At 37.2% G+C, this 14,759-nt stretch overlaps 1 protein-coding gene across 4 annotated transcripts in view; it reads left to right on the top strand.

Annotated features, from left to right (window-relative positions):
• Bank1 (B cell scaffold protein with ankyrin repeats 1) overlaps nt 1-14,759 on the top strand; it is a 248,059-nt gene that overhangs the window by 99,642 nt on the left and 133,658 nt on the right. For all 4 annotated transcript variants that reach the window (XR_013052383.1, XM_076575036.1, XM_042279976.2 and 1 more), the window contains one exon: nt 2,721-2,917. Coding sequence is in view for 3 of the 4 variants with exons in the window: in XM_076575036.1 (XP_076431151.1) it covers nt 2,721-2,917 (197 nt within the window). In the remaining variant the exon portion in view is untranslated. The remainder of the gene's footprint in view (nt 1-2,720; nt 2,918-14,759) is intronic.

Below are 14,759 nucleotides of genomic sequence, written 5' to 3'. Positions count from 1 at the left end.
AACTGGTGAAGGGAAGCAAATCACAGATTCAGTAGGTCTTGCAAAGCCCTAGAAGAAAAATAAATTAATAAAAACATAATATATGTAGAAACACTAAAAACAAGTGGGATTTTTGTTTGTTTGTTTGTTTTGTTTTGTTTGATTGTTTTTTTATTTTTTTTTGGGGGGGGGGGGGTTGAGACAGGGTTTCTCTGTGTAGCTTTGGAGCCTGTCCTGGAACTCACTCTGTAGCCCAGGCTGGCCTTGAACTCACAGAGATCCGCCTGGCTCTGCCTCCTAAGTGCTGGGATTAAAGGCGTGCGCCACTACCACCCAGCTAAAATCAAGTTTTAAGAGAGTAGTATCTGAAGACAGGGAATTGAGGAGTGTTGGGAAAATATATTCTGCCCAGGAAAATCGAAGGGCAGAAACTGACAGGAGACAGTGTTGCATAAGAATGCAGAGAGTATAACTCTACTCACATCAGAAACAAAATACCTGGTCTGTTTTCTAAAAATTAGGATGTAGCAGACTCCAATATTGGGAAATAACTGTAGTGGCACACGAGGGCACTTCTGTGACACTCAAGCTTTCATGTGCTTTAAGTGATGGTAACAGGGCTATGTACAGTTGCCAAATTCACTGAACACAATCACTTCAGTTTTAAATACAAATGATGCTTCTGTAAAAAAACTTAATGACAGTAGATACATAAGCAACTTTAAGGAGAAATATTTAGTGAGCATATGAACTAGGGTTAAATCCTGAAGATGACTGTCTTAGTTAGGGTTACTACTTCTGTGATGAAGCACAATGACCAAAGCAGCTTGGGGAAGACAGGCTTTATTTGGCTTACACTTCTATATCACTATTCATCACTGAAGAAAGTCAAAACAGGAACTCAAACATGGCAAGATCCTGGAGGCAGGAGCTGATTCAGAAACCATGGAGGGGTGCTGCTTACTGGCTTGCTTCCAATTACTCGCTCAGCCTGCTTTCTTATAGAATGAAAAACCACTAGCCCATGGGTGGCCCCACCCACAATAGCATGAGCCCTTCCACACCAATTACTAATTAAGAAAATGCCCTTGGCTGCCATTTTGTTAATGGCAGGAGTATCTAAAACATTAGCAAAAATTCTTTTTTTTTCCCCCAAGACAAGATTTCTCTGTGTAGCTTGGCTATCCTAGAACTTGTTCTGTAGACCAGCTGGCCTTGAACTCATAAAGATCTGCCTGCCTCTGCCTTTCAAATGCTGAGATTAAAGGTGTGTGTCGCCAGCACCTAGCTAACAAAAATGATTGATACAGCATTCACTATAGTTCTCAGATTATATGTTAGGTTCAAGATTTATCCCTCCTATATTCTGATACTTTGCATTCTGTCTCTCCATTTCTGCCTCTTCTCACCCAAGACAACCACTAGTGAAAATATGTTTTTGAGCATAACATCAGTGATTATTTACATGGATTATTTCCTATTTTGTTATAGCCAACCATAGGCAAGTAATTTATCGCCTCTCCAGAGTTTCTATGCTAATTTTGTCTTATCTCACTGCCTAGTAACCTACTTCCTAGAAAGTAATATTATATTCCTTTTATTTACTACATAGCAAATGAGATGGACCCAGACCAAGCAGATACTCAAAAAATATGCTTTGATTTTAAAAAGAAGAAAAGAAAGTGTCCCAGAGGCTTGCCTACAAACTGATCTTATAGTGGCATTTTCTGAGTTGAGGCTCTCTCTCCTCTAATGACTCTGGCTTGTGTCAAGTTGACATAAAACCAACCAGGACAATAATGATCAAAGAAAGGCCCCTCATAATAATATAATAGAGTCATGGATGCATCACCTGAACGGCTTGATTCATTGACACTGGATACATGCTCAGGATACAGGGAAGAGCCACTGGACAGTGCTGGCTATTCCTTCTGCTGTGTTGAAATAGATTCCCAAGGAAGTTATTTATTGTTTTTGAAATAATACATTAACTTGAGGATACCAAGATAAATTGTTGATGTTAAAGGATGTATATGTTTCTATAATTAATAAATATTTATTTAATGAAATACTGAACCTGAATTAATAGGGACTTAGCCTGCCAGATTGACAGGATGCAGGAGCCATGATAGGGCATGGGTTAGAAAGGGATGCCACTATTAGTATTATATTTTCTGCTGTTGCAAAGGATGAGACAATCAAGGCATGTGAGAATTTGAAATTACCAGGTTGATATCTGTATTGATTAACTTTGACCTATTTTAACCACTGTAGAAAATTGTCTATAATGAAAGACCGCAAATAAATAAAAATTTATATATTGTGCATTTGCAAGAGAATACATTATTTTTATTGAAAGTTGCTAAGACCTTAAATAATGTCACTGTTTGCCCATAAAAATCTCACCTTGTAAAATGTTTGTCAAACTTTGACCCATTGCATAGCATACAGGAAGGGCCAAGTACGGTTTTTGAAATGTGAAAGGTAAAATTCTTGCAGTAATTTCAAGCCTACTCCACAATTAAGCTTGGTGCATAAATGCTAATGATAATAGACATTTGTGTTTATTTTAAGAAAATAGGAAGGAGGGTCTCCACTGCAATAACCACCAGTGTTTTCTTACGTTTACTGAAGTTCTGTTCAACTTTCTGAATGTGGTTTTCAAGGATAGTTTGTGTTTGACTATTTCATGGCAGTGCAGATATAGTAAAATACTCAATCTTGGTATTTCCTGACTCCAGCTCCTCACACCAGAGAGCTCCCGACACTCCTCCACTGTGCAGCGAAGTTTGGCCTAAAGAATCTGGCTCTACATCTGCTGCAGTGTTCAGGGGCATCCTGGGCAGCCACGATGAAGAATATGGATGGTTCAGACATGCTGCATATTGCTGAAAGGCATGGTCACGAAGAACTCAAGAAAATCTTTGAAGAGTTTGTGGTAAGTTTTTCCCTCTTTTTATATATCTGCAGCTGGTTCTTGATGTGCGTATATAAACATGACTACATCACTGTTTTGAAAACTATGCCCTCCCACAGCTAGTAACATGGTGTTAGACAAAACCATCTGTTGCTTCAAACTTGCCCATTATCTTAAAAAACATTTCATAAGATTTGTGAACTTCTCCAATTATTTACAGAAGTCTGACCCCCACCCATATTCAAACTGCCGTTGAATCCCATTCGTCCTTCTGGCGTCTAGAGAACCTATTCAATATTGAAGATGAGATGGCCAAAAGGCAATGAAACTATTTACCTTCATTTCTTTGTTTAAGAATCTAAATAAGATATTATTAGGTACATGCAAACAGATCAGAAGTGCTGGATTAAAGTAAAACATTTTGGCAATCGTTCAGAAGGTCTGCCCAATAACAAATTAATTTACATTGTTCAAACTTGTTTCTCTTGTGTGTTTCGTTTTCTCTCCCTCTTAAGTCTTCATCCTTCATTGTTTTTCTTGAAACCACAAATTTCAGAACACTCTAGATAAATGATAGTTTAATGAGATGGCAACAAGAGAAAGATTTTAGAAGGGAATGATATTATCTCAGTAAATAAAGCATGCACACTGTGTTCCCATCATCGAGTCTAGAAGAGCCACTCTAACAAAGAAGTGCACATTTTGCTTCAGAAAATGAATTATTCTTGGGAAGGCACTGGAAAAATTGAATGTAACAATGATTATGGCAGTGAATATGTGAAAATTTATCTTTGGATTCTCGCAACTAATATAATTGTATTGTCAATAAGTAGTTAATGTAGAAAGATACAATACTATAAATGGATTCTGGTTATTTTAGCCCTTAACTGACTATCACAGAAATTAGTCAAACATTGGAGTTACAAAAAGAGTCACCATTTGTAGTTCCCAACAAATAAAACGGTAGTCAATGAAGTACTTTTCTCCATTTACCAGGAGTATCAAAATATTTATCAGGAGCGTGTGAATGCCATCCACTCTCTGAAGTTTCAAGAGAATATATTTTGCACATATTTAAAACAAACACAGAGAATGTATATCAAGTTAACAAAGCACAGCTTTTCAGTCTAAGGTCTTTAATCAGAAGCACACCTCACCTGTACCCTGATGCACTGTAGGTAGTGAAGGGTTACACATGCTGATGAGTGTATTCATTTTACTATGTGTCCTCTATATGAGGTCCTTGGTCAGAGAATATGATATGCAACTCAGGTAAGTCCATCATATCAGCTTTACATTATTACCTGCAACATGGTCATTTGGTACTCTCTGGTCCTCAAGGCTCCTAAATGCAATCCTCTAATTTCCAGTCTCTGGTGAGCTTTGGTTAAACCTTCATCATCTCTAGTCACTTTCAAAGATAATCACCAACTTTCAGAGTGATATTTACCTGGTAGAACTATATGTGCCTGTTAGCTAGCACTGGAGAACATCCTGATCTGTTTTTTTTTTTTTCTTTTCTTACATGCTCTTGGTATCTCTGTCTCTGCTTCTGTAAGTGCATCACTGATTCAAAGTGTTTGCTATCATGGTCTCTAGGTGACTATTCACTCTGTGGTATTAGCTTATTGCTAACTTTGTAGGGTTTAGCTTGATCACTATTGCATGAAATTTGTGAAGTGACTTTTATATGCTATTTGTAAGATATCCCTTTGCCAGAGTGTTTCTAGAAAATTTTGTCCTTCTAGATGAGACAGATAGCAATGTGTGATCATCCTGCTGTGACTGAGCATGAGGCTGTGGCTGTGCTAGGGGATGGCAGATCTGTAAATGCATTTTAATGACTATGGATAATTTAACCTATAATTTTCAAGCAATCAAATTTCCTCTTGCAAATATGTCATTAAGAAACTGTAAATATAAACCCGATATGGTGACACTTGTGGGAAGTGTTTCTTATGATTTACAGGTCACATACATTATTTCTCTGGTTATCAATTTTGTATAAATAAATTAAGAGCCATAACTCCTTGGTGAAGCTATGCAAGATAACCCCATGTTAATCTATTCCAAGTCATGTTAGCTGTATCTTTAAGTGTGTCTCTAAACTGAGTAGCAAAAATTTTGTATTATCGTTATGTTATTAAAACATTTTGTTTCTTAAATATTTAAGTAACTGTAGTGTTGAGTCAAATTCTAATCTATCATACATATTCACACACATCCTCAAATTATTTTTCCCAAAGATTTTGAAGCACATATTGTTCAGGTTTGAAGCTTACCTTCCACCAATGGACCATTCGTTCCCCTTCCTACCTTCCCCCCCCCCCCCCAAAAATACCTAATTTTCACTACACACATAATCTGGCTTTGGCTGGTTTGCTGATTTATTCTATTCTTAATTCTTTCATCAGTAGACATGATTGATTTTAGGGAATTACATGGAATTATATCAGTATGTTGGGCCATAGTAAGGGAGGGGAAAAAAGGAAACCAATTATTGTTTAAAACTAATATAGTCAAAAAGCATTATCTGGTTTACATAAACCAGTTGTGTCCTTATCCTGGTGTCACCTATGTAAAGGCACAGAAGGAGGAGCAAGAGTTCTTAAATCATAGTTTTACATCTTATGACGTTTTTCCTGTAAGAATTAAAGAATTTATACGTAGCTTATGAGCAGAGATTTTCATTGTAAATAGCTTTGGGGGCTTTAATAAGGCTATTAGATACTTCCATTGTCATTGTGATGAAGCGCCTGACAGGAAGCATGGTGGGTGGAGACACTGATTTTGTCTCACAGTTTGAGGATGTCGGTCTCTCCTGATGCAGCGGCCATGGCAGTGAGTGGCCCTATGGTGGGGGAGTGTGCAGCCATTGCTCAGTCACATCTCGGTGCTCTGGGAAGGAGAAAAAGGAGAATTCTTGTGTCCCACCGCCTTTCTCTCTCCTCCTTTCTCATTCAGTCTGGAACCCCAGCTCATGAGATAGTGACCTCCCCACCATTCAGAACAGACATTTCCCCCTCAGTTAATTCTTTATGGAAATGCCCTTTCAATTCTATCTAAAGGTATAGCTCCAGAGCACTGTAAACATTCCATTACCCAGTCACGTTCGCACGCAAAACGAACCATCACTACTGTCTAACCCTTGGATTTCTTTCGGGTTAGTGTCATTTCTAGATGACTTTCCCAGCATCCAGTAAATTCCCATGCCCATTCACATCTTGGCGGCACTAATTGGAATTAGTGGGCTATGCAAAAAAAAAAAAAAAAAAAAAAAAAAATGCAGTTAGGAGTCGGGATTGCTTAGGGAGATAAGGATAGAGCTGGAGAAGGGAAGTGGGGAGAGTATGTGATCATACTTCATTGTATACATATACACAAATTAAAAAGAATAAAAATCCATATATTTCTATAAATTACAGAAGATTTTAAATAGTAAACCATGTTTTAGTTTCTCACAATGGGAATTATTTTGATACGCGGAAAGACAAAGGGTAAAAGACTTGATGATTAAACCTACAAAAGGATATAAAGCCAAAGCTTGCTTAAAAGAATTCTTGAGAAAATCCTCAACAATTGAAATAGCAAATAGCAACACTGTAGATTATATAAAACTTAATTAAAATAATAAAGACCAAGAAATTGAAAGCAAAACTGGAAGTTGGCCTCACATTTGAAAGAACTTCGAGGTTTAAGATAAAGTATGCAACAAGTATTGCTGTGTTTAAAGTAAAATAATAACAGTAATATATCTTTGCAATAATTTGTCACCCCATTAATCCTCATCAACTGAAAGCCTTTAATAAAATGGTTACATTAAAGTCCCAATAAACAAGGAAAATAGATCTTCTGCTATACAACATTAATATAGGCTGGTTAATAACTGGAAAAGCAATGGATACTTATTTCAGGAATAACTTTCAAAAAGTATCTTTGACTACAATGATTGTTCCTGCTGTTTGGTGTAAATATTAAAATGCTCTACATTGTAAAGTTTCTTTAAGGAATTTTATCAAGTAGGAAAAGTAGATTTCCATATATTGCCAACAGGACTTCTGAATGTAAGCCTATTGCTCACATCTGCAATGGGGTGACCTTGACTTCTTGCCTAACTATCCTGGCCTGTGATCCGTGGGCTCAAGTGTATAGGTATGTAGGTGGTAGGTGTTTGGGAATGGCTTGAAAGGGAGAGAGATCCTGTCGTGTCTGGCTGTGTTATAGATCCTGATCTTTTCTTCACATTAAATGCCTGGAATAATAGTGTGGAGGTGCATCACAGAATTACTAGTGTTAGTTGACTGACTAATGTCAAGAGTTTCCTACTCAGTGTCTGGCTTGTGCTTGGGTTTGTGGTGCTCACTCTTCCTGACTCTTTACTCAGTCATTCTAACATTGGAAACTTAGCACTTCATATGTAGTATGTGGTTCCATTCAATTTAGTATGCATTAGTATTCTATATATCTAAATTGAAGCATATCCTCCTTGGTGTGTGTGTGTGTGTGTGTGTGTGTGTGTGTGTGTGTGTGTGTGTTTTCTATCATATGTATGTGGAAGCTCACAGTGGGAAGTAGCAGCCTTCTCACTGGCATGTGCTCAGCCTATATTTACGCCTTGATGGCTGCAGAAGGCAAGTGTTCAATTTAACAACTTGTTGCTTTCACTTATTAGTATCTTTAATCATGTTTCAATAAATTAACCATAGTATCTAGACCTTTTTTTCAACTATGGCATGTGTGTGCTACTGTGTGTGTCTATGTGTTCACATGTATGTGGGTACCTGTGTGCACAAGTGTACACGTGTATGCAGGCCAAAGGTTGACATTAGGTGGCTTCCTCAACTGCTTTCACTTTAGTAACAGAGGCAGGGTATTTGGAGCTTAGATTTAGCTACACTAGCTAGTCAGTTTGCCCTGAGGATTGGGGATCCCATCTCAGCCTCTTTAGTGCTGGGATTACAGGTACCTACCACATCCTCCTGTATTTCTTACTAGAGCTAGGGATCAAAACTTGGTGTTCACACTTGTGTGGTACATGTGTTCTCCACTGAGCCATCTCCCTGATGAAAACACAGTTTTAAAGAATCCATAGATAGATAGCCCAACTGTTATCTATAGTATACAGTTTCAATAGACCAGACTACAGTAAATTTTAGAACCTTGACTTCAGCCATCGCTGGAGGGCAAACCTAGGGCAACAGTAATAGCCTATGTTGTTTTAGGAGTCTATTAGACTACCCAAATGGACAACCCAAAATGGGGTTTCTGATGTCTGGCACTAGGATTTTTGCGGCTCTTGGAATGGATGCATTTTTTTCAGCCCTTGGTGGCATAACATCATTATATATATATATATATATATATATATATATATATATATATATATATATATTACATAACTTTGTAAATAAAAAATAATTCCTTATAGCCTGTTCAAATATTGTTAGTATTATTTTTCCTCTGCCCTCCCTCTCCTGTATTGACCTTTATCTGATGTTCTGAATTAAAGTCCCCTCCTTTTCCCCCCATTTTCCTTTTCATACCACTTGTATTTCATAATTTTTTAGACTGTTACAGATCTCAGTTTTCTTCAAGGCAGAATGCTATTGATATGTGTATTTTTATTTATATTTTGAGAATATAAAATATTTCTATAAATTTTAAGTCTTAAGATATATGAAAAATGTGTTACTATAAACCGTGAAGTCAAGGAGCCAATGTAGAAAACAAAATTATCTCTACCTGCATTGAAATTCTCTGTTAAACTGAGAAAGTATTGTTAACTCCTTTAAAGTTTTTATTTCATTATTGTCTGAACATGTGAGTGCATGATGTGTAAGGATAGGCAAGTAGGTCCCACACTGCATGTGGGGAGGTCATAAGAAACTTTTTGAAGTTATTTCTCTCTCTTTACATTTATGCGGATTCCAGGTTATAACTGAAGTCATCAGGCCTGCCCAACAAGCACTTTTACTGGCTGAGCCATTTGGTTGACCTCTATCTTGTTTTTGTTTTTATTTTGTTTTGGTCTTTAATGTGTGAGGCATTTTAACACAATTATATGAGAATCAAGTTTGTATTTTTCCTATCAGCTTATTATTTATCTAAAAAAGTCTAACAGTCTAGTGCACATAGCCATTTTGGATAAGAGTTCATGGGTTTCTCTGAGGAAACGGGCTATAGGATTTTATAGTAAAGCACATGGATCCAATTTCTAGCTATGCTAACATATGCATTAAATTAAATGGGATAATTCTGCATAATAGGAAAAGTGGAACTTTCTTCAAAAATTGTGAATACAGAAGACTGAAGTCCCACAACAGCATGTGCTCACTGACAAAATCTCTTTAGTGCTGATGTCCAAGCAGGGGTTGAAACACATGAACAAAAATGTCTAGACCTCTACATAAGATTTTAAGTAATCCAATGTGGAAGGCAGTGTCATAATTAGCACAACAGACATCATGTGAAATTTGTATGAAGCAGTATATAAATATTAAATGAAATTTGAAAACATTAACATTTATTAGGGAAATACACACAACACATCTGGGAGAAAAGAATGAAAGTAAAAATATTGAAAAAAGGCAGAGCTCATGCAAACTTTAAATTTCCTGAGCCAAAAACTCATTTGGGTAACTGATTACTTTTGACAGCATGCATGTGAGCTTTTGGTTTTCTTACAACAAGGACAGAGAAGAAAGATACTACGTCCATTTAAAAAAAAACTTTAAATTTAACTATAGTATTTTCATAGTATATCTATTAGGAGTTGTTTGTGGAGTCCAAGCAACCTCAATCACCTCATAATAGTAGATAATAAAATTCTAGATATTTGTAGGCTTTTGTCTACTTTGCTAGCTACAAAAAAATACTGTAATTATTTTTTCACACGTCTTTTCACAAGTTATATCCTTAATGCAACATGTATCAGAGATGGCTGAACTCAAACCAGAGAAACTATAATAGTGATTTCCCCAAATGTTTTATTAACTGTGAGAAACTAATTAAGAAGTATGTCTTCGGGTTGTACATTATCAGAATGGCCATTAGGAAAGACATTTCTCATGGCTATTAACCCCAGTGTGTGAGACAGTTTACAATAATCTCTTAAATAGTGTAGGTGTGGTTTAACAAAATCAAGCAAAAACCCATCTGTAATTCCCATTGACAACTACTCACAGATGCCACAGCAATTGCTTTCTCAGTGTGTAGCTATCTACATAAATTACTTACATCTCTCAGAGTTTCTAGAACAGCTAGCAGTATCTATGTATTCTCCCCTTACCCACACACAGGGTAGACTTTTTTTTTTAAGTTTCCATAATTTACTATCCATTATTCTACTTCCCTGGAGGGAAAGAGAAGCATCAAGGGTCAGAAAGATAAAAGTTCATCTCTGTTGCAGTGTAGTTTATTTTAGGGGAAAAGAAAGATGAGGAAAATATCTGAATAGACCTCAAGTGTTTCAAGTAAATATGTTCGGGTTTCCATTGCTATGATAAAACATCACCAAAAGCAAGTTGGAGAAGAAAAGGTTAATTTGGCTTACACTTCTACAACATTGTTCATCATCAAAGGAAGTCAAGAAAGGAACTCAAACAGTGCTGGAACCTTGAGGCAGGAGCTGATACAGGGTCATGCAGGAGTGCTGCTTACTGGCCTGACCCCCTCCTGGGTCACTCAGCCTACTTTCTTGTAGAACAGAGGACCGTAAGCCTAGAGGTGGCTCCACCTACAATGGATTGGATCCTTCCACATTGATCACTAATTAAGAAAATGTCCTACAGACTTACCTGCAATCCAGTCTTATGGAGGCATTTTCTCAATTGTGGTTCCAGTCTCTCAAATGATTCTAGCTTGTATTAAGCTGACACAGAACTAGACAGCAGAAAACACATTTTAGCATTTATTTCACAAGTGAAATCAGCCATCAATCCCAACAAACCAAATATTCTGTAATATAAATACAGACATTTTTCAGATTTCTTTAACAAACGTGATGAATTATCTCTATAATTATGGGTTTTAATATAGCAAAACCACTATTTTATAGAAATGTGTATAAGAACATACATAACTTTCATTAAATTGGTGTTTTTAATCTTATTTCAATGTCTCTGCACTACCGATTTCCCCTAATTATAAGATGAGTACTTTAAAATAATTTATTGTTAAGAATTATTTGAAGAGTGGAGTTACCACTTTTTCCTGGCAACAGGTGAATGCTGCCACCCTGCATCTCATTATCCTGAACAAAAGAAAACTTTAGCTTTGGGAAAGAGTCCTGATGTCATTCCCAAATGAGATTTAGCTTACAATATTTCCTTGAAGATTTATTTTGCCTCACCATTTGGGAACTATTTTCCCCCACAGGGAGTGCCCCTCAGTGTATAGTTTAAGCCACTTTCCATTTTTCCTCCTGCCAGAGAAGGTATCAAGCAGCTGGATGACACATGCAGCTACTGGCAAATGTGAAATCAGAAGTTATAGTAGCTCAGCTCTTGTGTCAAATGTCATTGCTGCTGGGAATGCAGCCACAGGATCAGAGGACAAGCAACAATATGATTTTGATTACCTATTGGCTCATTGGGTAGTGATTTCAATGCTTGCCATATGAAAATTAATTGAATAACATAGGTAACAAGGCCATTCGTGGAAATAACAGCAAGAGACAATATCTATGTTCTTTCAGTTCTTGTCCAGTACAGATCATTAACACATTGTTAAATAATTTGTCAAGGTTGAAGCAGTATCAAATTCTACACAGGTACTTCATTATCTTTGACATACTTGCTTCAGATGCCAGCAGTTCTAGCATCATACTGAGAGTTAACATTCTTGCCTACAGAGGCTTAATGACCACTAAAACCCTTTATAGTCCTCCCCTTTGTAAGTTGCAGGTTTCTAATTTATCATGAACTTCCTAAACTACAGTTCTTTCCTCATCTCCCCCCCCCCCCCCCGGCTTCTTACTACCAGTTAACTCATATGGAACCCACTAGGTCTGGAGGTGCCATTTAAAGGAGATGCAATTTCAGAACATAAAAGAAATCACTAATGGTAATTAAGGCAATCAGTATTGATAACAGAGGTTTAGAGAATAGACGTCATGAAACACAATGCTTTTATCCTTTCAGAGAGAGGTAGGCAACTACAAAGTATTCAAATTTTATTGAGGAAGTTTGATTATTGGAAATGTTCTATTAATTGGGTTTATATTTCCATTTGGTTTGATGTGAGAGGTCAGAAATGTGTATTTACTATTATCTAATATAGACTGAATATGTACTTTTCTATCAATACTGTAGTATGGTTCCTGCTTTAAGTTTATATAAAGGTTTCTCCAAGGTCTGACTTCATATAAAATGTAGACTTTTATATTAAAAGGAAAGGAATACTATCAAATAGCATAGCCCAGAACCTGTGTGATATGATTTTCATCTTCTGGTTATATAGCAATGCCTTCCTTGTGTTGCATTTGGATGTGAGATAGTAAATATTATGATTGACTTACCATGCCCCTAAAAATATTATAGAAAATAGAAAATATATAGTTCCAATGAAGGCTAAAATTTAGGATTCTTTTACATAAATTAGCTCTTACTTTAGCCCACAAAGAGCCTCCTTAATTTTAGTCAAAAGGTCAATTTACTGATTTATTCAATAAATATTGCTGAGTAATTATTAGGTACCAAGCACACTTGAAATTGAAAACAGACCAAAATGTCAGCCTAATGGGAGGGTGCTTTAGGGCTTCCATTTCTGTGATGAAACCCCATGATCAAAAAGCAAGTTGGGGAGGAAAGCATTGAGTTTGCTTACAGTTCCATAGAGGAGTTAAAGGCAGTGAGGGCAGGACCTCATGCAGGGCAGGAACCTGGAGGCAGGAGCTTATGCACAGGCCATGGAAGGTTACTGCTTACTGGTTTGCTCTCTATGGCTTGCTGAGACTGCTTTCTTATATAACCTAGGACCACATGCCCAGGGGTGGCGCTACTCACAATGGGCTGGGCCCTCCTCCATCAATCACTAAGAAAATGCCTTACAGATCTGCCTATAACCTAATCTTAAGGAGACATTTTCTAAACTGAGGTTCCCTCCTCTCAGATGACTTCAGCGTGTGTCAAATTAACATAAAACTATACGGCACCGAGGGTGAAAAAACAAAAACATGGAAATAATATTTTATGTGATGCATCTGATGAGAACTAGTGTTTAAGGCCAGGGTGAAAAAAGTCACTACCTTGTGTAGAATAGCATGGAAGGAAATTTGGGGTGGGTATTATTTTGTAATAATTACTGAGGGGAGTAATCCTTGAGAAACAGTTTTTACACAACCCAAAGCTTTGAAGAAGAAAAGCCATGCATGCATATATGTGGGGGAAAGATTTCCAGACAGGAAATGGCAAATAACAAATGCCAAGGCATTGAAATGAGATACATATAACCCAACCCAACAAGTAAACCATTGCTACTAATGCCTGGGGAAATAGGAAAAGAAAAAAAAATACTAATTCTAATTGAGTTTTTCCCAGATCTGAAGTATTAGTTGTTTGCAGAGACAATAGTACACTATGGTTCTATTCAGACAGAAATTTCTTGAAATGGGTTTAAGATTCCCCATGAAAAATTTAGAAGGGATGATAGCATCTAGTCTCTCTCTCTCTCTCTCTCTCTCTCTCTCTCTCTCTCTCTCTCTCTCTCTCTCTCTCTCTCTCTCTCTCTCTCTCTCTCTGTGTGTGTGTGTGTGTGTGTGTGTGTGTGTGTGTGTGTTTCTGTGAGAGAGAAAGACAGAGAGAAAAAGAAAAACAGAGAGAAGCATTTGTGTCTGTTGGATCTAAATGTTCGTTTCTACTGACAAACAGCAAACTGGGAGTCTTCATTTGAGCGCGTGGTTGAGATTTCAGCCTAAACAAGCACATTTCTCCCATTATTAGTGTTTAATTTTCTTTTCTCAGTTCTGCCGAGTCCACTTATTCAAATCAGTAAAACATCAGTAAGCCAATTAATCCATTTCCTTAATGAGAACTCTCTATTACAAGAATGGGCGACTGCATAGACTTACAGTGAACCCATCAATCTTGCAATTGGAGGCAAGAATGCCAATTATCTAAGCAATCTGGTTCATTACTGCCATATTGGCCACATTGCTAAGCAAGCCTGCAGCACAATTCAATTGCTCTGGAAGAGTGAAGCACTCGGCAGTTGAAAGTTCTCAAAACCTATTATGTGCTAGGCTAGGTTAGAAGTTTATGCATACCCCCTCATTCCATGTTTCCACTGACATCTAAGGAGTTTGCACTTAGTTTACACCAGAAGAAAGAAAACATTGGAATTTGGCAATTTAGTAAACAATGGAGCCATCAAATACCTCCAAAGACAGATAGCTACCCCAAATAGTAAGAACCTACTTACTTTAGATGTTGTATCATGATATCATAAGTTTGTTAGTGATTGGGATTCTTTACAACGTCAGAATAGTTTAAACACATCCAAGATAAAGGGAATGGGTTTCGACCTGGCACAAAGGGAGCTAGCGTGATCCAAATATAGTAATGAGACCTCCTTGGGCAAGCCCATTCCGAACCTCTAACATTGTATGTTCTTTCCTTCATAGTCCAACCTTATGTAGACTAAACGCCACTAAAGAGGATGCCAGCATCATCAGTATTCTCACAATCATTTTGAAATGTCTCTCAAGTAGTCACACTAAATTCCATAGGATAGGAATTAAGGAAAGAGAGATGACTTACAGAGAGAGAGAGAGAGAGAGAGAGAGAGAGAGAGAGAGAGAGAGAGAGAGAACCCAGTGTTTTTATTTCCCTCGGAAATCTGCTTGAAGTGGTATCAGGTTGCTATG

Source organism: Peromyscus maniculatus, chromosome 6, assembly GCF_049852395.1.
Source record: "Peromyscus maniculatus bairdii isolate BWxNUB_F1_BW_parent chromosome 6, HU_Pman_BW_mat_3.1, whole genome shotgun sequence".
NCBI lineage: Eukaryota > Metazoa > Chordata > Mammalia > Rodentia > Cricetidae > Peromyscus > Peromyscus maniculatus.
This window is presented reverse-complemented; position numbering and strand designations above follow the sequence as displayed.